This window comes from Andrographis paniculata, unplaced genomic scaffold (genome assembly GCF_009805555.1).
Source record: "Andrographis paniculata isolate CXL003 unplaced genomic scaffold, ASM980555v1 Contig62END, whole genome shotgun sequence".
Classification (NCBI taxonomy): Eukaryota; Viridiplantae; Streptophyta; class Magnoliopsida; order Lamiales; family Acanthaceae; genus Andrographis; species Andrographis paniculata.
The window spans coordinates 5,814,119-5,838,426 of NW_026137598.1; the positions used below are offsets into that span (position 1 = coordinate 5,814,119).

The 24,308-nt window shown below is 33.2% G+C and overlaps 4 protein-coding genes across 10 annotated transcripts; 2 read left to right on the forward strand and 2 right to left on the reverse strand.

Annotated features, from left to right (window-relative positions):
* Nucleotides 1–5,277: 5,277 nt before the first annotated feature.
* LOC127261327 (dormancy-associated protein homolog 3-like) lies at nt 5,278–7,202 on the forward strand. Its single transcript, XM_051289636.1, has 3 exons — nt 5,278–5,475; nt 5,754–5,918; nt 6,768–7,202. Exons 1-3 carry the CDS (start codon nt 5,361–5,363, stop codon nt 6,878–6,880), a joined length of 393 nt encoding a protein of 130 aa, XP_051145593.1. The 5' UTR covers nt 5,278–5,360; the 3' UTR covers nt 6,881–7,202.
* LOC127261328 (60S ribosomal protein L22-2-like) lies at nt 6,884–8,890 on the reverse strand. The gene is made up of 3 exons (XM_051289637.1): nt 8,787–8,890; nt 8,435–8,697; nt 6,884–7,526 (listed from the first exon to the last, which is right to left on the reverse strand). The coding sequence occupies exons 2-3, from the start codon at nt 8,671–8,673 to the stop codon at nt 7,379–7,381; spliced, it is 387 nt and encodes a 128-aa protein (XP_051145594.1). The 5' UTR covers nt 8,674–8,697; nt 8,787–8,890; the 3' UTR covers nt 6,884–7,378.
* A 48-nt stretch (nt 8,891–8,938) lies between these two features.
* On the forward strand, nt 8,939–16,500 carry LOC127261326 (serine/arginine-rich splicing factor SR30-like). 6 transcript variants are annotated; one of them, XR_007840889.1, is made up of 19 exons: nt 8,939–9,145; nt 9,809–9,920; nt 10,652–10,717; nt 10,839–10,913; nt 10,992–11,094; nt 11,715–11,803; nt 12,283–12,348; nt 12,521–12,595; nt 12,706–12,811; nt 12,904–12,950; nt 13,069–13,126; nt 13,840–13,889; nt 13,985–14,041; nt 14,135–14,241; nt 14,312–14,404; nt 15,283–15,401; nt 15,856–15,889; nt 16,004–16,081; nt 16,175–16,500. XR_007840889.1 is itself a non-coding variant. In XM_051289633.1 (18 exons), exons 2-18 carry the CDS (start codon nt 9,837–9,839, stop codon nt 16,187–16,189), a joined length of 1,206 nt encoding a protein of 401 aa, XP_051145590.1. In that variant the 5' UTR covers nt 8,939–9,145; nt 9,809–9,836; the 3' UTR covers nt 16,190–16,500. The 6 variants fall into 6 exon arrangements, 2 of the variants coding, with proteins under 2 accessions (XP_051145590.1, XP_051145591.1); XR_007840888.1 differs by having other exon boundaries at nt 15,287–15,401; XR_007840886.1 differs by having other exon boundaries at nt 15,303–15,401.
* A 439-nt stretch (nt 16,501–16,939) lies between these two features.
* LOC127261325 (formin-like protein 11) lies at nt 16,940–20,844 on the reverse strand. Of its 2 annotated transcripts, none has more exons than XM_051289632.1 (4): nt 19,250–20,844; nt 18,993–19,183; nt 18,682–18,896; nt 16,940–18,600 (listed from the first exon to the last, which is right to left on the reverse strand). In XM_051289632.1, exons 1-4 carry the CDS (start codon nt 20,422–20,424, stop codon nt 17,863–17,865), a joined length of 2,319 nt encoding a protein of 772 aa, XP_051145589.1. In that variant the 5' UTR covers nt 20,425–20,844; the 3' UTR covers nt 16,940–17,862. The 2 variants fall into 2 exon arrangements, with proteins under 2 accessions (XP_051145589.1, XP_051145588.1); XM_051289631.1 differs by having other exon boundaries at nt 18,682–18,917.
* Between the last annotated feature and the right edge of the window lie 3,464 nt (nt 20,845–24,308).

Below are 24,308 nucleotides of genomic sequence, written 5' to 3' on the forward strand. Positions count from 1 at the left end.
TTTTATAAAATCAAATACTTCATCTGTCCCGGATGGACCTTTTTTGTCAGCGACACCATAGCAGTAGGTTATTAATAATAAGTTAAAGATAATATTTTATTATTTTTTATATGTATAGCATTGTTGGTTTTTTAAATATTTTTAAAATTATATCTCAATAAAATATATCAATATGTATATCATTTTGTATACAATAAAATTTTATATAATACAAATGAATAAAAGTATTTATTTATTTATTTATTTATCATTATCATAAATTAGTTTTATAAAAAATGAGGAGTTTTAAAAGTAGATAAAAAATATTTGTTAATTGAGAAGATAGATAGAAATACAAGGGTTTTGAATGAGTCCTACGTGTAAGATGTTAGAAGTTTAATTAAATTGATATATATTTCTTTTTAAGTATGTTTAAGATTGATAAAGTTACCAAAAATGAAAATTGATCATCTTTTGTAGGACGTAAAAAAAAAATAAAAAATAAAAAAAATGAATCATCTGTGATGAGACGGAGAGAATCACAGCCCCACTGAATGATGAAAAAATTAAATTTCAAAATAACAAAATACTTATTTTCTAGTGATCATTAAAGAGTTTCGTCTCAGGACAATAAGTTTCCTTAATTGTTGTTGAAATGAGACGTTTGATTTGAATTTTTATTTATATAATATTTTGATATAATTTTTTTTTTTAAAAAAAAAAAGTTTATTTTTATTATAGATTGTATGAAGAAATAATATTGATTTCTATTTTAAATCACAAATGAACAAATCTTAAATGAAGCAATTATTCTCTATGAATATATCACAGTAAGCACATGTAATTAAAAGTCAATTTATTTCAATTTTAAAAAATAAAAATACATATATAAAATAAAACACCCGAAAAAATCATAATAATAAATATGTTTGTATCTATGTGTATATTTAAATTATTGATATGGGACAGGGGCAGCAGCCTAACCCTAATCAAGCTAAACATGTCCGACCAAATAATGTGGGAAGTATTCATTCAATTGTCGATATTTTTAGATGAATTTATTTTTTTATATTATATAGTAAATTATATCAAAATATAAAATATATTATTTTAAATTAAATATTTAATTTTTTATAATAGTTTTCTTAAAAAAAAATTATCAAAAATTATTATTATTATTTTGAAAAATTAAATAATATTAAAAAAAACACAGCGAATATGATCGTCATATTCATGTGTGCAATATAAAAATGCACACCAATAATTACTACCATTACATAATACTATTACTAATACTAATAATAATAATAATAATAATAATAATAATAATAATAATAAAATTATTATTATTATTTTTAATCGGAATTAATTATTATTATTATTATAAGACAGGTGTGTGGCATCATAAGACTATCGTGGGTCCCACCACCACCACCACCACCACGACCATGTCCATGCTTTGATTTCTTCACAAATCACAGCCAAACGGACATCTCGAGAAAAAGGTTTTGCACTTTTGTAGTATTTTCTTTTCTAATTTACTACAGTATTTATTTCTGGTATTTTTTATAAAATAGTCACTCCATCCAGATAGAAAACTATACATATTTCTATTTTGGGACGTCCAATTACAAAGTAAATATTTTATTAAATATTTCACTTTTTTTCACAAATACCCTTACTTTACATCACATCATTACTTTTATACCAAAAAACAAGGGCAAAAATGTCATTACACTGCTTTTAACTATTCATTATAATTAAAATATTATTATTTCTTAAATACCGCGCCAAAAGTAAATGTATACTTTATTTGTGGACGGAGGAAATATTAAATAATATTAAAAAATATAAATTAAAATTAACTAATTTGAGTTCAGTGCTTGACATAAAAAAAATTGAATTTTTTTATAAAAAATAATAGAAGTAACAAATTCTTGACACTAATTTTGGAAATTTAGTTAAAATTTTAACTAAACGAAAAGAGAATGTTATAAAAGTAATGATATTTATTATAAATAAGTGTTGAATAAAAATAATAATGAAATATAAAATGCACGAATGAAAATAGTAGTCCCTCAGTCACATATTTATATATTCATTTGCTTTTTGCATGGAGTTTTATAAATATTAGTATTATATCAAGATAAAGTAAAAATAAAGGTAAAAATATTAAATTAATCCTATTAGTACTGTATGATATAAAGGTAATGGCATTTGTGTAATATATTGTAAATTGAAATGGTACTTGTAATATTAGGTAGATAGTACAATTACTAAAAAAAAAATAATTACTTTGTTACGAGACGGACCAAAATTGAGAAATAGATAGATTGTTAAACAACGAATTATATTGATTAATTTATTATTATTTTTTAAGTTTTCTAACATTTTAAAATTTGAAAAAATATCTACCCAGATAGAGTCACAACTTCTTGGTTATTTGTATTTTTTACAGACACGGAAATATGTAAGTTGTGTTTTTTTTATGGGCTTTACCACAAGATTTTATTATTCAGGTTTTTTTTTTATAAAAAAATATCAGATCAAATAATTATTTTTTTTTTATATTATAGTACAAATTTATTTTATATTTAAAACATCACATCAAACAATTATTCAAATTCAACTTTTTACTATTAAAATTCAAACCAAAAATCTAAAACTCACAAACAAACACACCCGTGAGATTTTATTTGAGTGCATATTGGATAAACGTCCAACCAGACTGTAACAATATGCAAAGATCAATTAAGTAAAATTAGTCATGTCTGACCGTTCATATTTATCTTTTGCGCTCTCGTACTTAATATTAAAAATATTTTTATATTTATATAATTTTTTATATAAATGTTATTTATTAGTATTATAACACTAATAAAAGTATTTTTATCTTTTATATTTGATTTGTACTATATTTTGATATAATAACTAATACTCAAATATAACACGTACAAAAGAAATGTAATTTTCGAAATGGACAAAGAGTATATATATATATATATATTTTGTATGCCATTGAAAATTTTTAAAAAATAATTTACTTTTTATTTTCTATTTCCAATTCTTTCTCATAAGTAGAATTATAAATATTACTAAACATTATGAATTATGAGAGAAAAATATACATTTTTTTTATAAAATAAGTTTTATTTGTTACCAGAACTGTGTGTTTACTTGTCACGTTTTAGTTTTAGGTTTTGATCTTGAATAATAAAATTTTAAATTGAAATAATTGTTTGATATGATATAAATATATGTTAATGTGATATTTTAAATGTAAAATTATATTTTAGTGTAATAAAATAAATAAAAATTAAATGTTTAATTTGATATTTTTGAAAAAAAAATTTAAATAATAAAATCATATGTAAAAACTGACAAGTAAACACACCAATTATTATTTGTCCTTTAAATCTTATCCTCCCGATTTCATCACTGTCATCATAACATCGGTCACAATTGCAAAGTTTTACATATAAATAATAGTTATTATTATTAAAATTTGCATTTCTTTTTACATAGGTGTATATAATAACTAATACTTACATACTAATACTAATATAAATATAATAATGTAGATACGACAATTTAGAAATATTATGATTTTGCTCGCAAAAGTTTTTTTTTTATTTTATTTTATTTTTATATGATTTTCAATATATGTGTTGTATTTTAACAAAATTAATATTTAATTTAAAATATTATTTTTATACTATTAACACAATTCTCAGTGTTTCACGTAAAATAAAAATTTCAAATCGAAATATTAAACAAACAAACTCAATAATGAGTAAGTAAATAAAAAATATATTACTAAAAAATAATTACACAATAATATAAATAATTATAAATTAAATTATCAAAATATTTTTAAAATACTATTTATATTAATAAAAAATAAATAATTAATTTCAAATTAAAACCAAACAACCCATTAATAATACTCTATCAATGGGATAATTGTCATTTTTATTAGACAAAAAAAATAATACTCCATCCGAAAAGTAATACTCCCTCATTCCTATATAATATGAGTATATTAATGTAGATGCATGAATTTAGGTAAAATATAATTAGTAAGTAATTAATAAGTGTATTAGTAAAAATAATTATTGTATGATAAAAATAATTATAAATTAAGATTAAGATAACTAAATAATTTAATTAAAATTTAAAAAATTTTAAAATTTAAAATTTAAAATGATTAAAATGTATAATTATATTTTTAGAAAAAAAATGACAAATTATGTGAGACGAACAAAAATAAAAAATATAGACAAATTACATGGAATAAAAAAAGTAATTACTTTTTAAAAATGATAAGATGATGAAAAGAAATGATAAATTAATTATCATTTATTAAAATAAAATAATAAAATTGTTAGTTAATAAAGTCATAACATATTACATGAATTATATATATATATATAAAATGATGCTCCCTCCATCCCAGAAGAACGATATTATTATTATTATTTTTTTTTTTTGTCACAAAACAAGAATACTATTTCCTTATTTAGTAATTTTATTACATAGTTAACATAATTAATATTCTTACAATATTTAATATATAACATAAATACTATTATTTTTATATCACACAATTTAATAGGGATATTTTTTTCTTTTTCACTATAAATCAATATATTACTTACATTAAAATAATCTACGTACAAAAAAATAAATGTTGCTCTTCCCCTGAGACAGAAGTAGTATAATTATTTCGGAGGGATGGATGGGTAATAAAAGGAACAACATATTTATTACTCTCTCTGTTCCATTTTTCATGTCCATATTTTTATTTCCGGCCGTCTCACTTATTTTGTCACGTTCTTTTTTTAAAAATAATTATACACTTTAATTTTATTTTTAAAAATTTAATTTATAATTTTAATTATACTAATTAATTATTTTAATTTATAATTATTTTTATTATATAATAATTATTTTCACTAATATATTTTAATTATTTATTAATTATACTTCTTCTAAATTCTTGTCTTTACTGTCACGCGGATAAAATATCCGAGAGGGAAGGAGTATTACAAACACCATAAATACCCATCACGTTCTGCAGCCGATTTCCGACACGTGGCAGTGTCACGTGCAAAGAGATGCATCAACGGCATCCTGACGCAGATCTTTATCTACTTGTCAAGTGCTTTTCGATCATCTAGCCACGTCACGCCATCATGCTCCCAGATCTGATCCGACGGCTCACGTCTCGTCCCTATCCAAAATAGTGCTCGATCTATAACGCCCCTTTGTCCATAAATAACCCCTCAATCTTCCGTTACTCATTTCTAAAAGAGCAGCAGCAGCAGCAGCAGCACAGCAGCAATTAAAAATCCTCACTGCTAACCTGCGCCGGTTCCCCCATGGGATTACTTGACCATCTCTGGGACGACACCGTTGCGGGCCCGCCGCCCGACAGCGGCCTCGGGAAACTGAGGAAAAACGCTACGTTTACCTTCCGAACCAGCTCCGGCAAGGGTACGCATCTCTCGCCGGATGGGGGGAGGGTTTCGTGATTCTAATAGTACTATCTAAGTTAACTGAATAAATTCTACGGAATCGTAAAATTCAAAACAGCTGATAATCGAGTTCCGAACAAAATCCTTCGCGTTTTTTGTGTGTTCGTGAAATAATTGTTTGAAAACAGACGGTTTCGTTTCAACGCCGTAGAATTATGCGAGTGAAAAGATGTGTTTAAGAGTTTTAACGATTTGTTACCGGATGCTGAAGAAATCATGTGTGAATTGGCGTTGCAGAGTCGTCGGATGTCTTGAGCAACCGGAAATCGTTCGGCGAAGAGGCAGCAGCGGCGGAGGATGCGGTGAAGGTGACCAGAAGCATAATGATCGTGAAACCTAATCAGAAGGACTCGCCGCCGGTGTCGCCGGCCGGATCTACTCCGCCGGTATCTCCTTTCGCCGGTAAGATCTACATTCGATGCTCAATAATTGTGGAACCTGAAATCCACCGTCGTCAGTATAGTGGCCCCTCTGCAAAAGTTTCTTCTACGCTCTAGAAGAATCTTCGCAGCGGGAACGATGGTAGTTTAGTCATTTAGTTGTCGCTTCCAGGGGTATGATAGTCATTTCAGTCTCATCATGGCGGCTTAGGGGTACTATTGTAATTTGACGTGGTGGGTGAAAATTTCAACTTTTAATATTAGTGCGGGGACAGAAGGGACTAAGGGATGGGGCCCACACGTCTAGGGTTAGGTAAATTTCTATTTCTAACACATTATTCCAAAATTTAATAACCTGAATTATTCCAAAATTTCAAGAAAATAAAATAATGAAATATATAGTCCATATATTATATACTTACTGTTTTTGTTATCTTTTGGGATTGATGGGATTGTCTTATCCAAATGAATTTATTATGAGGCAATTAGAAATTAAATAAGATAAGATGGTCAGCCAATATATGTTCTGCCTTCAAGAAATTTTGCTTAGAAGTCCTTTTCAACCATGGAAGTGCTTCAAAAATCAGACACACCCTTTTGATAATGAAGTATTACCTACTGCAATAATTGAGGGCATAGTTTAGATATGTGTGATCTCACGATCCAGATAGTTTTAATTGTAATTTTGTATCAACTTGCCAATTGGGGATTGTTTCTTGTTAATTTATACATTCTTTTTGAGCGTGATATGGGGAGGGTGTTGGTGCTTACCGCAAAGATTGCTGTCTATGTAATATGTTGTATTGAATTGTTGACTCGTAAAAAATTCACTTGTCCTAAAAAAAAAAAAAAATTTTCTGGATGTGCATAGGTGGTGGAGGAAGAGATCAGGCATATCGGTTCCGGAGGAGGTCAGCATCATTCGCATACGAAAAGGCTAATGGAGTTGGACCACGGAGCCCTACTCCTCCTTACGACATGTGAGACTTGAGGCGACAACCTTTTTTTTTTGTTCGTTTTCTTGAGGCTAAACGTTAGCCAGGAAACCTCGGCTCGATGGATGCAAGAGGATCACACGGTAGTCTTCTGTAATTAACACTGTATTTATTGTGCGTGTATATGTGTGTGTTGTCTTCTTGAGCCAATGACGACTGTTGGTGTGTTTGTGTTTTGATTTGGAGGAGTGTAAGGAAAGCAGTAGTGAGTTATGTATAAGATATAAGAGGTGAATGTGCATATGTGAGGTGAGGTGAGGTGTGGTGTTTTTTCATGGTAATAAATAACATGACTTTGCTTTTTCAAGGTATTTTATATGTTTCATTAAACAAAATATCACATTTAATACAGGCCCAAAAATAAGGAAAGATAACCTCATTTTCTTCCAATTGTGAGAATGTACCAAAACTCTTTCGATCTGAGAAACAAGATCTCTTAACAAAAGCAAAACTATGGAAAAGTATCTTTTTCTTACGATCAAGTGCCTCAATCCTCATCTTCCTCGTTCTCATTCTCAGCAATGTTGAAGTACCTCAATTCGTACACATTTTTATCCTTGTTCGAAGAGATCACCCGCAGCCAATCGCGAACATTGTTCTTCTTGAGATACTTCTTGGTTAAGTACTTCAAGTACCTGATCATCATATCCAAACATACAATGGATGAAAACAAGGAACACAATATTGAAGAGAATGGGTGTACAAAACAGGCTAAGTGCTCGGCTCAGCTGACCGACCCAAGTAAGTTCCAATTCGCCGATCAGCTTGGTAAGGGGTTCCGGTTGAGGGTCGAAGTTATAAAACCAAATTCTTTGATTTGATGTATCTTTTTATCCATCATAGCCGCGGATTCTACACTCTTAGAAGTAATAAAATTCTTGTGAAGTTTTAACACAAAAGTTTCGAAACAACAGTATTTATACTAGTTTAACAGCTGTACAGATCGGTGGCTGCCGTTCTAGTAAAACCTATACAAGTTCTCAACTTCATCCTCTACCCAACTGCAAAGTGAAAGGGCAAAGACATCTACCCTACCTTGAAGTAGTGAGAACAATAACAATAAAAAGATTAATCCATGATGCACATATTAATGTCTGCCATTCATGCAAAGGTTATGCTAATTGAACCAAGAAGATAGTATATGTTATTGATGATCCGATTTATTTCATGTTCTTTTCAACTAAAAAGTAATGCTATTTGATTATATCCTTAGCACAGCCGATGCAGAGTGGCAAGTATGAATTACAACAGCCTATTATTTATTATGTCAAATTCCTGCAAATAGTGTTCTCAATTACTCTACAACCAAATTTCATCGAACTCATAGTCAATTACTTAAATCAACTGATCTAGCAACAAGATCTAACTAGAAAGAACATTAATCAGAACCAATTTTGAACCTAATTTCATGCTGGACGTAAAAGATTACTATTCTACCATTTTAACTCACTCATTGCAACCATTAACAGATGATCAAGCGCAACTGAACCAAAAATTATTATCATCGTGAGAAAAAGAAAAATGCTATAGAGGATGAAGTCACCTCTTGGAGATTGTATCACTGGCTGTAACGGAAATTTTGGTCTTGTCGCGAGTAACGGTGACAGAATCCCCCAGTGCCCCGGGCTTCCCGCCGACCTTGATCCGCTCCTGGAGGAATTTCTCCAGAGAAGCAATGTCCATGATCTTATCCTCCACCGGCTTCGAGCAGTCGATCACGAACGTTGATGCCTTCTTCTTCCCACCCTTCGGAGCTCCGCCGCTCCGTACTGCTTTACTCATCTCTGCCTTGTATCCGAAATCCTCCTTCCACAACCAAAGACCAATAACAGCACATTGATAAATCACCTAGGAGACTCCATGAATGGAGCGCATCGAAGAGAGTGCAAGCTTACCAGTCGTGGGAAGATGGAGCGGCGGCGACACCGGTTCAGCCGGAGAAGATAGGAATTTATGGTGATTAGACTGAGGATTTCATTATTGGGCCTGGGCCGAGATAATATGGGCCGTAGTTGAACAAATGCAGCCCAAAGAATAATTGTAAAGCAAATATGACACGTGTCGGAGTTGAAGCACCCGGTGCATGTGATGTGATCCTGTGTGGCCGCGGCCAATGAAAATGGAACAGCGCCCCTTGTTTTCCATATATTTGATTCCGTCACAAATTATATATATAGAGGAGTACCGGCAAAACTGCCAAACTTTAGAACTCTAGAACTCGCGAGAATCTAGAGGAAGATCGTGCGTGAAGCAGGTAAGCTGTTTTATGTGTTAATTTTCTTTTGGTTATTCATTAGGTAGCGAATTTGGTGAAGGTATGTTCATGGAGTTGGAATTTTCATATGATTTATTTTATTTTATTTTTGGATGAAATTATATTTGATGCTCTTTTCTCTGCCTTTGTGTGTTGATTGTTTATTTATTTATTTATTTATTTATTTATTATTATTATTATTTTTTTCTGGGCTAATTTGGAGTGATTGAATGTTCCAACTATTTGATTACAACTACGGATTCATTTTGTTCAGTTGTATAGCAATTCAGTGGATTTCAGATTTTATTTATTTCTTTTATGTGGAAATTTAGGCCAAAGAAATTTATTTATTTATTTCATTTGGTGTTTTAATATTTGTCTGACTTTTGGAGAAGAGAAGCTACTACGTACTTTTGTGGTTCAATTGTGTTTTATGATGACTTTTACACGTAAAGAGTATGATTTAGTAGAACTTGTTTGTGAATCACAGAGTGACATGGTTGATATACTGTTTTTTTTCCCTCTAAAATCCTAGCTTTGGTAGCATATTAATCTTTGTTTACTCTAATTATTGTAAGTTATGCTATTGCTATTACCTTCATATTATTTGAAATTAATTTCAATGTTGCTGAGAAAGTTTGACTTGGACATATCATTTCACAGTGCTAAGTCAGAGATTATACACGACAATATGGGCCGGTTGAGCAGCACTATATATGTTGGCAATCTTCCTGGGGATGTTCGTGAGAGTGAAATTGAAGATCTGTTTTATAAGGTTATACCTTGTCTACAATTTATAAAGCCCTCTTTGTTTCAAAGCAATGACATTGCATATATTTGTTGAGCACTGGTTTTGAATTGTTCTGTGCTATCACATTTGCTTGTCAAATTGGTAGCCGCACTATTTGCCTCTTTTTGAGGAACTTTGAAGTCTATTTCTTCTTTTTGATCCATGAAGCAATATAATTTATGAAGGATTTAAAAAACAAAAAAATGTGTTGAGGTTTAACCTTACACTATATATATACACACACACACACACACACACACACAAATGATGTTTTATGAAGGATAAAAAAGCATTGAGGCTTAACTTTACAATATATTACACACTCGAAAATATTGGAAATTATTATGAGGATTGTTATTCTCATCTTAGCTAACCATTCCTTACTTCACATTTTCAATATTATGTACATGTTTGGACACTATGTTGCTGGTTTTAGGACTAGAGCTTTGTGGATCTGTTCACATTCATCATAGTGAATGTGAACTAAATTATGTTGAATGGAATCTTACAACAACATTATGTGAATTTATAGACAACCTAAAAAGAGGTGAAAAGACTTGGAGAAAATTAAGAAATGAGAAGAAGAAACAAAGGAATGAAGGAACGAAATTTTAGTGCGTAGCAATCTTCATTATTTATGTACTTATGTTTTAATTAATGAGGTTATAGGTGTTCCTAATTGGTAATTGTTTTCTTATTGGTTTTTTTCCCTGCAGTATGGACCTATTGTTGATGTTGATGTGAAAACCCCTCCAAGAATGCCTGGTTACGCTTTTGTTGAGGTAAGCTACTTTTGCATGATGTCAAAGAGGATTTCTAGGATATAGTTGACTGGAGTTTTTTACTTGGGCATTTTGTTTGTGAGGATTTCTCATGAGCTTCTTTGGTACTTTTGCAATTCAGTTTGAAGACTCTCGTGATGCTGAGGATGCCATCAATGGCCGTGATGGCTATAATTTTGGTGGCTATAGAATACGGGTATGCTAAATAATGTACTAGGTTAATTTTAAAACCTGTTTGGGTATCTTGACATTCTTTTTTACTATCCTCGTGCAGGTTGAATTTGCACGTGATAGGAAAGGATCATCACATGACCATTATAGTAGCTTCAGCAGTGAGAATGGCCGTAGTGGATTGTCAAGGGATTATGAGTACAAAGGTCTGGTCATTTGCGTTATATGCATATAATATTTTCTGCACAGTGTCATGTTTGATAGTTTCAAGAGAGGCATAGTGTCATGTATATTTTTATGATTCACATACATTATAGTATATAGTAGAGTTTTAGATTGGCATGAAGTTCATAATAGTGGGTTGTGAAATAATGCTAAGTTTGGGAGGAATGGGTATTCAACTTTAATAAGTTGTGAATTGATGCTTCGAATCTCAGCAGAAATTACAGTGAACATATTTGGATAAGCAATGTACGTGGCGATAGTATCACATCTTGGTTACTTGATATGCTATGATGTTATAAACACGGCATATATTTTCTTCTCGGACCCATTTTTTACCATAACCATAGTGATAGTGTTTTATGGGATGAACTATCACGTTTAAGTTTTAAGCTTGTGAGTCATCATCCAAAGATGAACCTGATTTCTAGAATGGTGGAGTTAGATTACAACTTAGTTGTCTTTTTTTATCTTTATCAAACTCCTCAAGCACTGGTATCATATGAACTGTTTGTGCTGGGAGAAAGTTTTTCTTGTCTTGAAAATTGTGTATATGCACACTTGCAACCTTCTTTGTAGTGATTCAAACTTTGGAACTTCTCAGGGAGGACTAACCGCTCAAGCAGAACTATTTATGTGGGTAATCTTCCGGGGGATATTCGTGAGAGTGAAGTTGAAGATTTGTTTTACAAGGTTTGCTACTTAACTTGAAGTGAATTAAATTTCACTATTTGCCTAGGAACCAGTAATGGATATGTTGTGTTCTGTATTTGGTTGTTTGGTGTGTTAAATTGTCATTATCTTCTTCTGTAAAAAGTTGAAAACCATCATTATAATTTTGTATTTTCAACTGAATTGAGGCATGAGATCTAGTATTAATTCTTTTGACATTGTAATATTAACGTTGGATACCACAACTTTACATTTTTCTGTGTATCCAATCATATAACATGTGGATTTAAAAAATGTACCAAAGATTTGTCTCTCTAAAGAAGTTCACTTATGTCATAATTGATTTAAGTATATTGGTTGAATATAGGATTGGTTTTTCATTTCTGATATTATACGACTGGTTGTGGCGCCATCTTTTCATGTATTCAGTCCCAGGTGTTTGATCTACGTATCTTAAGCATTTTCTTCCTTGCAATCTTAACTTTCTTGTTTCATTGCAGTATGGCCCAATTGTGGATATCGATTTGAAAATTCCTCCTAGACCACCTGGTTATGCTTTTGTTGAGGTAAGCTATCTTTTAATAATTGAGGCAGTTGATACAGTTATGTGCTGCCGCATCTCAGAGGATGGCAATTTCCAAGGTGGTAGGCCAAATCATCTAAGACTAGAATTTGGATTTGTTTCCATTGATTCATTTGAAAGTCAAATAAAGTTTTTTAATTGAACTTGTGCTTCAGTTTGAAGATTCTCGAGATGCTGATGATGCCATCCGTGGCAGAGATGGCTATAAATTTGATGGCCACCGATTAAGGGTCAGTTTTCACCTAAATCATTATTGGTCTTTTGTTTAGATTATGCTTCTTTTTTTTTTTTACAATAATAATGATAAAAAAAATGATATCGTTGTTTTAATTTAACATAGGTTGAACTTGCCCATGGAGGAAGAGGATCGGCTTCATATGATTATCATAGTAGTTACAGCAGTGGAAGCAATCGCGGTGGAGTTTCAAGGCGTTCTGATTATAGGGGTGTGTAACCATGAACCTCATAGCATTTCTTGCTTACTAGATTCTATTCTGTGAAGAATTGCTTGCTGACTTTTTCTTATGTGTGATTTCAGTTTTGGTTACTGGGCTTCCTTACTCTGCTTCATGGCAAGACTTGAAGGTAATGAGCTCCTTGTTTTTTGCCATTGTGTAAAGATAATGGAAGGATAGGAGGCAACAAAGATTCATTTTTGCATTTTCACTGCCCATCTGTCACTTGTTACTATTTTTGGTTACAGGACCACATGCGCCGAGCTGGTGATGTCTGTTTCTCAGAAGTTTACCGCGAGCGTGATGGTAAGCAGAAAAATCTCTAAAATGCTTCTCCAATTTCTATAGATAAATCTTCTTATCATTACTAGCATAAAACATGTTTCAAGCATAAGATTAATTGTGTCCTCCCCCACCTTCTCCCTTTGTGATAATTAGGTTGGTTGATCCTCCTTCCTAATTTTGACGTCCATTATGCCAAAATGAAGTTGGTTCAAACTTCTTATATGTTGGAAGTTGAAACGCTTGATTAAAAATTGTTTAGTTGCATAATTGGGATATACAATGTGAAAGTGATATGAATTTGAGTAAAAACATATTTAATTGAGTGGATCGGAGGCCTGTTTTGATTTGTCCCAAGATAACCTTGTTTTCCTTCTGATGCATTTGTTTCCCTTAGTACTACTCAAATTTACTCATCTGCTTAACTGGCTTTAAGACTATTGTGTTTTATCTTTCGAGAGATTGTGATGTTTCACTTTTGAAGTCTTCAATGTAGGTTCTTGGACGTTTATATTTGTCATAAATATTGATTAATTGCCACAATACCAACATCTTCCTGCTGCTTTACATCATATCACTCAATATATGTTACTTGCCATTTTATTTAATCAATAACTTGGAATGTGGATGGCCTACAATGGAAGCTACAATTTTCAGTTTGTATTTTTTTAGTCAACCTGATATAGTATAATGTGGTATACTGTTCCTGATACTATGGTTTGGTGAAATTATTTCAGGCACACAAGGAGTTGTTGACTATACTAATTATGATGATATGAAATATGCAGTAAGTCACTTTATTTATTTGATTTGTAATGTCACTTTTCTCTTTTATTATTCTTAGCACATCTCTTATTGACTTTCTTGTTTTCTATTTGACAGATAAAAAAGCTTGATGATTCTCTCTTTCGAAATCAATTTTCTCGTGCTTACATAAGGGTAAGGACCCTAGATGTTTAAAAGAAATTTGTATTGTGAATTGAACTCTGATAGGGTTGGGTTTCTACTTTTTTATACATCTGTAAAATTTAGGTAAGAGAGTATAATAGCAGACGAAGTTATTCGAGGAGCTATAGTAGTTCTTATTCAAGAAGCAGGAGTCCCAGCCACAGCTATGGATATAGTGGCCGTAGTCGAAGGTAATATTTGGTAAGATATATATATATATATCGTGTGATTCACATTGCACTGACTGGATCCATTATGCAGTGCCTCTCCCAGAGAAAAATACTCTTATCGCGGGTCATCTCAATCAGTTTCATCTGTGTCAAGATCTGCATCACTTTCTCACTCGGAATCAGGGTATAGTCTTCTCCATCACTGGCAAATTAATTTACTGGGTTTATTTTGTGGAATTCCATTCTTGCATGGAGTGAAGATTATGTTGTATGATTGCATGCTGTTTCTGGCTCCAATGTTGTGTTGCTGCGTGAATGTATTTTTATCTTTTTATGGTTCACTGTCCCATCTTTCAGAGTAGGGTACTATATTAAACATCTGTAGTGAGATGGCATATGGGAATATGGAACTTGTTTGTTGGGAATATATTATGAATGTCCCCTAGCAGTTTCCGTGCATGTGGGGTTAGTTTGAAGCATTAATATTTCCTGGAGATCTTAATATTCTCTATTTAAAATGTGGAAGGCTGCATTATTTGTCTTAGAGCGACCAAACCTTGTTTTTGGTTTATAACCATTGGTGTTCTTCCAAATTTTATATGAAAGGATTTTAAAAGGCTGAAGTGTTTTTTCACTGAGCTCCTTGTTTTTCCTGTATTGCTAAAGAAGGATTTTATACATATATATTATATTTGTTTGATTTTTTTGAACATGAGGAAAAGAATCTTGATTGATGTTCATTCAGTGAGCATTTGTCTTTCTTATACCCCTAAGCAGGAACTTTTTTGAATGCGTTGATTTTTCTTAACGTGGATGAAAGAACCCTAGATATTTTGGCACAATTTATCTTCTCCAAGAAGTTGATTGAAGGTAGCAATGGAAATTTTGGTTCTCTTTGTTGGATTTTACATTGCTAGAGGTTGAAAATTTTCCCCATCTGGAACAGCCTTATCTTTATGGAGAAATATGAGGGCTTTTTTTGAAGGGGTTTTCTATTTCTTATATTATGATATCATATTGTGAAAAAATTGTCCTTGTTCTTCTCTCTTTTCTTTTATGTAGCTAGATTATGATTTGCACAGAGATCTGCCGATCTGGGGACCTGCATGTTAGGAACTTGATGATATGCTGTGCTCAAGTTCATGCAACTCAGATAGTTCTGGCAGGTTTCTGTTAAGTTGGTAAGCAATTGCAGCGAAACATATAGTAAATTGAAGTTTGTGATGCTATGCAAGTATGCATGTCCAATAGCCAACTAATAGCACTTTTCTAATAAAATTGGAGGTTACACAAAAAATCAGAACATTCTGATGCCATATTCTCAGATACTTAGAATTTGATTACATAATATGCTTAACCTCTTGGCGGGTTGATATAGAACTTCTGTGACAATATTTCACTTTCAGCTTGTGATAATTAGTAGGAACAACTTCTGCTGTCTACTGCTTGCTTACTTATTGTACTTGTCACTTTGATCAACAAACAAGTAGGATCTAAGTTCAGATTCCTGTAAGCTGGAACTTGAATGCATCCGATGTTTTTGTTTTTGGGTTTTACATTATTTATGGGCATTGTTCAAGTTCCTTGGATCACAGAGTTTACTGAAATTTTACACTTGAAATTGGATACAAGCAGGTTTCGCTCAAGATCTGGACCTCCAGCTTTATCTGTAAGTGTTAGTTACAATGATTTCTGCCGGAGTATATAACTTTGTCTAGAAGAATGTCGAGTATACTAGTATCTGCAATACCCACTGAAATTTGTTTCCCGTTACACGGCACAGGATCATCAACCCAGGCGTGTCAATGCTAGTCCAGCGCGCAGTTCCAGCAGGAGCCAATCAAGATCTCTTTCTCCCTCCGTATGTGTCTTCATTAACTCAAATGTCTTTGGGCGTGCACTATGTTAAGAATATTTGTTGCATGTTTACTTAAAACTTCTAACAACTTGACAGGTGAGATTCAACTGAAGCAACTTCGAGATTAAACCCTCTTCTGTCATTGTGGATCAATATTCTGGACGAGCATTTAAAGTATGTCGGAGCTGTTCACAATAGTTGGGTAACTTTCTAGGTGGTATATTACTATATTGACTCTCGCATTATTACGTGGTGTTATGAGAAGTGAAGAGGTGAAATTATATCCGAGACTATGTAACTAAATATATATCATGAAGTAGTATGAGGTCTGTGAATTCCATGTCTGAGGTGGTAAAGCTATATATAAATGTATGGATATATCTTTTAGATTATTGTGACTATACTATCACCTATTATATTCTTGTGTGCTTTCCTATTCTTATAAGATCATTGTTTGTGGTGTTCATATTCCATATCCCTTTCTTTTTCCAATCAATCTAGCACATAATTTGAGTCTCTATTGTAGATTAGATTCAAATTGGATTTACAGCCAGGAATATCACTTTAGCTTTGAACTCATGGCCACCGGCTTTTTGGTAAGCTCTTTTATTATCAAGTTGCAGTTTCATGTACTGATTTTTATACAAATCAATAGTCCTTGATAAATATTTAACTTGATTCTCAAGTAAACAATAGCTTAGTTTTACCATGACCATGGAATTTGTTTTATTATTATTGTTTTGTTTATTTTTATTACTCAGGATATTATATCCACACACTACTAGCTTGATAGCTTTCAGCATTTGGGTATATTCAGGTCATTAAATTTTGACATCATTGAAATTAGGCTGTGTTGTGGCTGCATGTTATTCAAGTTGTGGATATCATATAAATTTGTGTCATTATTTCATTCCTTATTCAAAAGAGAAAGGACTTGGGTAGGTCTTTCATTACCATTATGATCAGTCTGAATATAGTATGCCCCAACAAAACACAACACTAAAGCACTGCCAAGGAGAAAACTCCAAAAGAATCCCATAATTGGAATGAGTGCATGTTTGGCAGCGACTGAGGCACATATATATATATATATATATTATATTGCAGCAGAAAGACAAATGATGGGAGGGAGGAGAGTTATAAATTATAAATTATGAACATGAAAATGATGCCACACTATGTATCCCCATCAAACAAACTAAACAAAACACTTCCATACACTCATTACATGTGTATATGTTCAAATATGCCACCATACTCCTACATAAATATATAGGCATGTCTATTCAAACCTAAACATCAGACGTTGATTTATCTTGTCAAATCTAATTTGTTGGATATTTAGCTTAAACTCTGGTTCTCTGTATCTTTTAGACGTTGGACAATAAATATAAATAATATACTATATTATCATTATTATTTTCCTAAATTAGAATTTATTATCCAACTCTCTTGTGCATGCCTCAGCTCCCTCCCGGGTATTACAAATATTCCAATTCAAACCAAATTTGTATCACAAAATTTAATATTAACTCTACATGCAATCAAATCATTCTACACCAATTTTAACCTAAAATCAATATTCTACAACAACTCAATACACGATCGGAAAACATAAACCTCATTTACTGATTCTATCTGCCACAGCTTAAAGAAACCCTTTTTTCCATCTCATCAGAAGAACAATGAATTCCAGACTAAGTATGTCAATACACACAAACAAATCTCCATATCTGCCATGAATATACAGAGCAGAGAAAACTACAGAACAAGCCGCCAGCAACCTACCGGAAACTCGCCGCCAACGGGTTCCCATTCCGGTGGCCTTTCGAGCTTTTCAGCTCCTTACAAACATGGTCTAACATGCTCATAAAATCTCGTACTATTACAAAAATCCGAAGAGGATTCGCCTCGTCCTTCCACTTGTCGCCGTGGAAGTACTCGGTTATCTCCCGAACTTGGCGCATCACTCGGTCCTCATCCTCCCGCAGCTCCTTCAGCTTCGTCTCCGCATATTTCACAAACATTCTCATCGATTCCACAAATCCCCCCTTCTTCTCCTCTGCCGCAATGTCCTTTTCAACTAAATGCTGCAGCTTCTGCATGCCGTCAGATAAATTCGCCACCGAGCTCGCCACCACGTCGAGATCGATCGTGGCTGTTTTCTTGACGTTGCATAGCTCGCTGCTCAAGCCGGCGACGAGGTCTAACCCCATGATCCGGTAGCTTTCTTCTTTTTCCTGCACGCTCGAGCTTGAGCCCGTGCTTTTGATATGAATCTTGCCCATAATACTCTCCGAGACTCTTACTCCCTCCGATCGTATGATTTCTAAAACGACGAAATGTAGGAGCGTCGTTTTCCCATCTGCTCCCTTCACGTCCGCGAGTTTTAGAAGCGCATCGAGCTTGAACGCCTTCGCCCCTCCTCTTATCGTCCCGATATTCATCCTGTTCCCGGTTTTGAGGACTGCCTCGAGTAGCTTTAGGAAGAGCCGGCTCGATCGAAGCTCCTTGCATGCTTCCTGATAAAAATATGAGGAATGTCGTTACGTAATGACCTCAACTAAAAGTTAACTCGAGCCAATTGTTCGTTCTAGGCTGACCTCGAGCATCGAGAAAGATTTTCGGAGGTGTAAAACCTCGTCTTCGAATGTTTCTCGATAGAGCATCACCTCAATTCGCAGGAATGCGAAAGGGATTTTGAGCATCGCCTTGACTAACTTCTCGGCCGAGCTGAGATCGAACACGTCGCCTTTGTAATTTGTTAGTTTGGCCTCTTCCTCCTTTGTCGGAACCATTTTCGACAGCGCTTCTATGTCTTGCAAAGATAAGCCATCCCCTGTTTTAATCTTTTGCTCGTTAAACTTAACGATGTTCTAATAAATGGGACGGAAAAGTTTCAACTTCTTTATACCTCGGACTAATGCACAGCAAACTTGTTCCTCGTTTACGCTCAACGCTTTCGATAGAATCGTAAAGTTTTGGATTCTTTTAGGCTCGAGGATGTGCTTGTTCGGCGAAGGTGTCTTGCTCTTCGCTTCATCGTTTTTTGACGCGTTGTTGAGATTGTATCCGAAGAGAGACTCGATCATTTCCTCGTCGAATCTGCAAGAAATCGCGAAGTTACATATAGAATGATTCAATCGAGAATCATCGATCATTCGGCCTTACTCGAATGAGCTCGATCGCAGCTTGTCCCAAACCGTCGTTCGATTCGGCGCGGCCTTCACTTTGTCCCAATGCAGAGGCTTGAGCTTAGGCAATGGCGATCCGTCCTTCCCAAATGGAATTGTTTGCTGCGGAGGAGGCGGAGGAGGAATGCCGGGAGGAGCTGCCGGTGCCGCCGCAACTGTCTCGGACAAGCTTGGATCCGATGAGGTAACTACATTGTACTTCACTTTCACTAAGGTAGCCAGCGGCGGCGGCGGCGGCGGAGGAGGAGGAGGAGGAGGAGGCGGCGGCGCTGCCATTTTCTTAACTTCTTTAGCTGAATTTTCTAAATTCTCTGTAAAAGACGAATTAGAAGCATTGGAAAGGGACTTATGGGAAAGCTCGGAATCGCAGAAAGAGTGGAAAGATTCGTCTTCCGATGAAGCCTCAATCTTATCCTCCTCAAATTCCGGCGCCGGGATTATCCGATCGGAGCTTGGCGACGAATAAGAGCCGTGGATTGAATCATCGACGGCTGAGATTTCTCTGCTGGCGCCAGAGGTTGGGTAGCAATTTGTTCGGGATTGGAATGCCGATTCGAGGGAGTCGAGGTAGAAAAGATCGGGGCCTGGATCGGAGGTCACTTTCTTCACGGAGGATTGCGAGCTCACGTATTTCGACACACTTTTATTAATATTATTATTATTACAATTATTCCCCGAATTAATTATCCTCGCCGCTACATTCTTCTTCTTCTTCCGCCAGAATCTCCGGCGCCGGAGAAAGAAGATTCCGGCGGCGAGCAGCAGCAGCAGCGCAAAGGCTATTGCACTAGACACAAGAACAGCTGCCAATGCTCTTTTACTCACGCCATTACTCCGGCGATGATCTGCTGATGCTGGTTTGTGGGGTTGCGGCAATGGGCGCCGCCGCCGGTGCCACGGCGGGTGGGGGGAGAGTGGAGACGCGGCCGGAGCAATGGCCGGCGCCGGCGCCGGCGATGGGAGTAAATTTGGAAATTGCACATTAGTGGATTTGAATTTCTGAAGCTCTTTCAAGAATCTGAAGGTTAGGAAATGGCGATTGGGAGATTTGTGTTGGGGGTGCGAATGAAATTGGGAATTGGCGATCAAATTGAGGGCAGTGTAGAAAGATAGGAGGAGGAAGAGGATGATGATGGGGAAGTGATGAGCCATTTTTGAGGGAGGGAAGAAATCATAGAAGAGCAAAATTGGGTAACTTTTTGAGGGGTATAAATCTGTGTGTGGAAATCATCATCGTCATCATCGAATCTTGTGGTTGAAATTAAGAAACCCTAAAAAAAAAAAAAGAAAGAAGAAGATGAAGATGAAGATGAAGATGAAGATGAGATGAAGAACTAAAAGAAAAGACTTTAATGCTACTCCAAGGAAAGCCCTGAGGGGCAGTTGTGGTTGTACTGGTTTGGTCTGGTGTGGTGTGCCCTGCAGGCCCTCTTAAATTTTGATTGTTTGCCGCCATTAATGGCCTCTGGTTAGGTCACTGTAGTTTAATCCCATTAGCATTTTACACTGCAAGATTTGTTTGCTTGTTTAATGTTTTACCTCTGTTTCTTTTTTTTTTTTGGTCAGGTCTTGTCTTGATTCTTGAATCTTGATCGCGCTTTGGGGGAAAAGAAAAGAAAAGCCTTTTGCCTAAAAGGGGCTTTCAAGAAGGAAAGAATCATGTGTGTGTTGAAAATTTAGAAATTATGAAAAGAGTATGATGATGATGAAGAAGATGATGATGATTCAATAATTAATGTAAAAGTTTCTGAGCTTTGTTTGTGGGGTGGGGTGGGGGTGGGGTCTTAGAGTGGTTGGGGTTGCCTTGGAGTTGAGTGTAAGGTGTAACTAAGATGTGTGCAAGTGTAAAAGGCCCTCCAAACATTGTGGGTGTTTTTTTTTTTTTTTTTTGTAGATTAAATAATAAATAATAAATAAAATGAGGCGTAATAAGGGGCATGAATTGGTTCTTTCTTTCATATAGCCATGGGTCTTTTTCTAAAAATAAAATAAAATGTGTCCGTACGAATGAATGTATGTGCATTTAGTGAAATAAAGGATGTCTTTTTCACAAACCCTTATGATTAGTGTTTGTTGGATTTGCTTAATTTGGGTGTGTTTTGGTTTTTCCATGTTTGTCTCTTCCCAGACAATAACATACGAGGATCCTATCTCTAATATATATCCATCCCTATCCTATAACCTATTCTATTTACCAATAGCACGACCGACACACACACAGTCACAAAATGTGGCGTGGCTTGGCTTGGCGTGGCTTAGCCGCTACAGCTGAGCGGCTAACACATGGCTGGCTTCGTGGCTACTACTAGTGTCGGGTGATCTGATCGCACGTGGGAACGAAGGAGCTCTATGCTCTGTATTAAATGTTGAACTTATTGGGCCTTAATGGGCTGGCCTCAATTTCTTCGGCCCAATTTTGCCTAACTTGTGGTCCATATAGAATTATTATTATTATTATTATTAAATTGAAATTAAACAGACCTTAGTATAATTATGGAAGAGGCAAGAGTTGGTCAAAAATAAATTAGCATGATTAAATACTTGATCCCGTACACAAAAAAAGTCAGACGTAGGAATCTCTCGTATTTGTTTCACAAGTCCAATTTTATAAATATAATATTTTTTTATTCCACAACAAAATATTCTTTCCATTCTAATATAACAATATCATTTTCTATGTTCGGTCTCAAAATATTAATACCATTTTAAAAAATAATCTCATTATTTTACAAATATTTTTATTTTTTATTATTATTACACGAATATCAGTGTTTTTTATACAAATATACTGATAAGTATATTTTAGTATATTACTATATAAGCTATATTCAATTTTAATAAAACAATGATCTCTTTAACCTTAAGAAGGGGATATAATAAAGAAATACATCCCAAAATTTCTATAATTATTTTAAAAATATTTTGTTTTGTTTAATATTTTTAAATACATATTTAAGATCATTCAAAATGGAAAATAGTAACAAATTGTCAAAAAAAAAAAATAAAAATTAAATAATGTAAATAAAATAGGACAAAATGTTTTTTGTATGGTATTTTGGTTTAACATATTCTTTTTTTTTTTTTTATGTAAAATGTACATTGAATTGAATCGTACTACTTATATAAAAACAATATTTTATATTAAATATTAAGATGATAGAATATATATTATATATATTCGAAGAATTATATTGAAAAAATAACTAAACAGACAAACTCAGGTTGTATTTGTTTCGGGGGTTTGGATTTTGAATTGAAATTTGAATAGTAAAAATTTTGAATTTGAATAGTTGTATGATATGATATAAATAAATATTAATGTAATATTTTGAATGTAAAATTGATTTTTAGTGTAATATAAAAAATAAAAAATAAATTTTTGATTTGATATTTAAAAAAAAAAAAATCAACAATGGAAATCTAATTCAATCCCGCAAACAGCGTATATCTTATTGTTAACAATAATAAATGTCCCATAATTAATTATTAATTATTAATATTCTGAGGGTAGGCTCGGCCGATTGCACAGGGCTGTCTTTATCCCGTTTTAGAATTAATGTATAGACAGGCACGGGAGCTCGGAACCGGATAAATCGCAGCCATTGAGTTTGTTGACCAGAGAAATATTGCGTCATCGCAAGCCGGAGTCCAGCAGCTCCCGACATTTACCAGCGCCAAGAAATGAATATCATGTGATATGCTAGTCCAATTCCTCAAGTCATCCGCCTGCCTTTTTATTTTCTTCTCCGTATTTTTCTAACTTTATAAATTATAAATCTATCGGTACGTCAGTGTGTTTGTTTGTATATCTTATATTCGATTTTTTCTTCTTCAATTTTTTCTAACTTTATAAATTATTACATATTTATATTTTATTAAATAATTATTTTAATTTTAAATTTTATTATTTAAATTGTAGAAATTAATTTTCAAATTTACAATCAAATACTTCCTATAATAGTGTATTTATTTGGGAGTTTGAATTTTGAGTTAGAATTTAAATAATAAAATTTTTGAATTGAAATAGTTATATGAAGCGATATAAATAAATAAGTATTGATGTGATTTTGAATATAAAATTAATTTTTAATATAATATAAAAAATAAAAAATAAATATTTAATTTGATATTTTTTTTTAAAAAATATAGAATGAATAATAGGATTTTTGAAAAATCCAACAAAAGAACACACTCTAAGTGTTTCATTTTTTATTTTTTTGGAAGACGTGAGAACCCGCAGCCACTACCCGAAAGTGCACATTGGGTAAACCTCCGGCCGAACTTAATACCCTGCAAACGAAGTTCGACGGGAAAATCACCCTAAGCGAACCGTGTGGCAAGTGGACCTGAGGCGTCGATTTGAACCCATTGATAATGTAACTCTATTATTTTATTATTATTATTATTATTATTATTTTCTTTTCTTTTGCATTCAACTAAAATTTTGAAATAAAGTATATAATCAACATAGAACACTTTAAAAATCTCTAAAATACTCTAAAATGCTTATTATTAATCTATAATGTAAATGAATAATACTATAAAATAACAAAATCAAACATTTTATTATTACACAAAGAAAGACTTTATTTTTGTAGTATTTCAAATTAAAATAAAAAATATTTATTATTTTTAATAAAAATACACTAAATTTTATTACATAACATCGTCTCAAAATAATATTTAAACAAAAATTTAAAATTAACATTTTATGTCAAATTAAATTCTTACAACAATCAAACAAAATACAAATTAAATAAGATAACTCTTAACACGATTATTTAGTATACCAATGTAAATATCATTTTCCATAATATTAATCATTTAATTAGTTCAATTAATTTAAAACACTTGATATAATTAAATTAAATTAAAACAAAATCAAGACACGGTTGGGTCAAGCAACCAAAAGAGACCGACTGACCGACCATGCTTAAAAATAAGAATCGATCTCAGCCGTCCATTCACAAGATGATCTTGATCTTGGCTTCATCGTTATCCCTTGCTTGCTTGGTTGGGTCAGCAGCAGCTGAACA

What these genes read in the sequence shown, in the direction of transcription:
- LOC127261328 (XM_051289637.1), bottom strand. Translation starts at nt 8,673, where the DNA reads ATGAGTAAAGCAGTACGGAGCGGCGGAGCTCCGAAGGGTGGGAAGAAG. An exon ending in AGTGATACAATCTCCAAGAG is followed by an intron (nt 7,527 to 8,434) that starts GTGACTTCATCC and finishes TATGATGATCAG; the next exon opens with GTACTTGAAGTACTTAACCA.
- LOC127261325 (XM_051289631.1), bottom strand. Translation starts at nt 20,424, where the DNA reads ATGGCTCATCACTTCCCCATCATCATCCTCTTCCTCCTCCTATCTTTC. An exon ending in TTGCTGTGCATTAGTCCGAG is followed by an intron (nt 18,918 to 18,992) that starts GTATAAAGAAGT and finishes AGATTAAAACAG; the next exon opens with GGGATGGCTTATCTTTGCAA. An exon ending in AATCTTTCTCGATGCTCGAG is followed by an intron (nt 18,601 to 18,681) that starts GTCAGCCTAGAA and finishes TATTTTTATCAG; the next exon opens with GAAGCATGCAAGGAGCTTCG.
- LOC127261326 (XM_051289633.1), top strand. Translation starts at nt 9,837, where the DNA reads ATGGGCCGGTTGAGCAGCACTATATATGTTGGCAATCTTCCTGGGGAT. An exon ending in TTGAAGATCTGTTTTATAAG is followed by an intron (nt 9,921 to 10,651) that starts GTTATACCTTGT and finishes TTTTCCCTGCAG; the next exon opens with TATGGACCTATTGTTGATGT. An exon ending in CTGGTTATGCTTTTGTTGAG is followed by an intron (nt 12,349 to 12,520) that starts GTAAGCTATCTT and finishes CTTGTGCTTCAG; the next exon opens with TTTGAAGATTCTCGAGATGC.
- LOC127261327 (XM_051289636.1), top strand. Translation starts at nt 5,361, where the DNA reads ATGGGATTACTTGACCATCTCTGGGACGACACCGTTGCGGGCCCGCCG. An exon ending in CCGAACCAGCTCCGGCAAGG is followed by an intron (nt 5,476 to 5,753) that starts GTACGCATCTCT and finishes TTGGCGTTGCAG; the next exon opens with AGTCGTCGGATGTCTTGAGC. An exon ending in GCCGGTATCTCCTTTCGCCG is followed by an intron (nt 5,919 to 6,767) that starts GTAAGATCTACA and finishes GGATGTGCATAG; the next exon opens with GTGGTGGAGGAAGAGATCAG.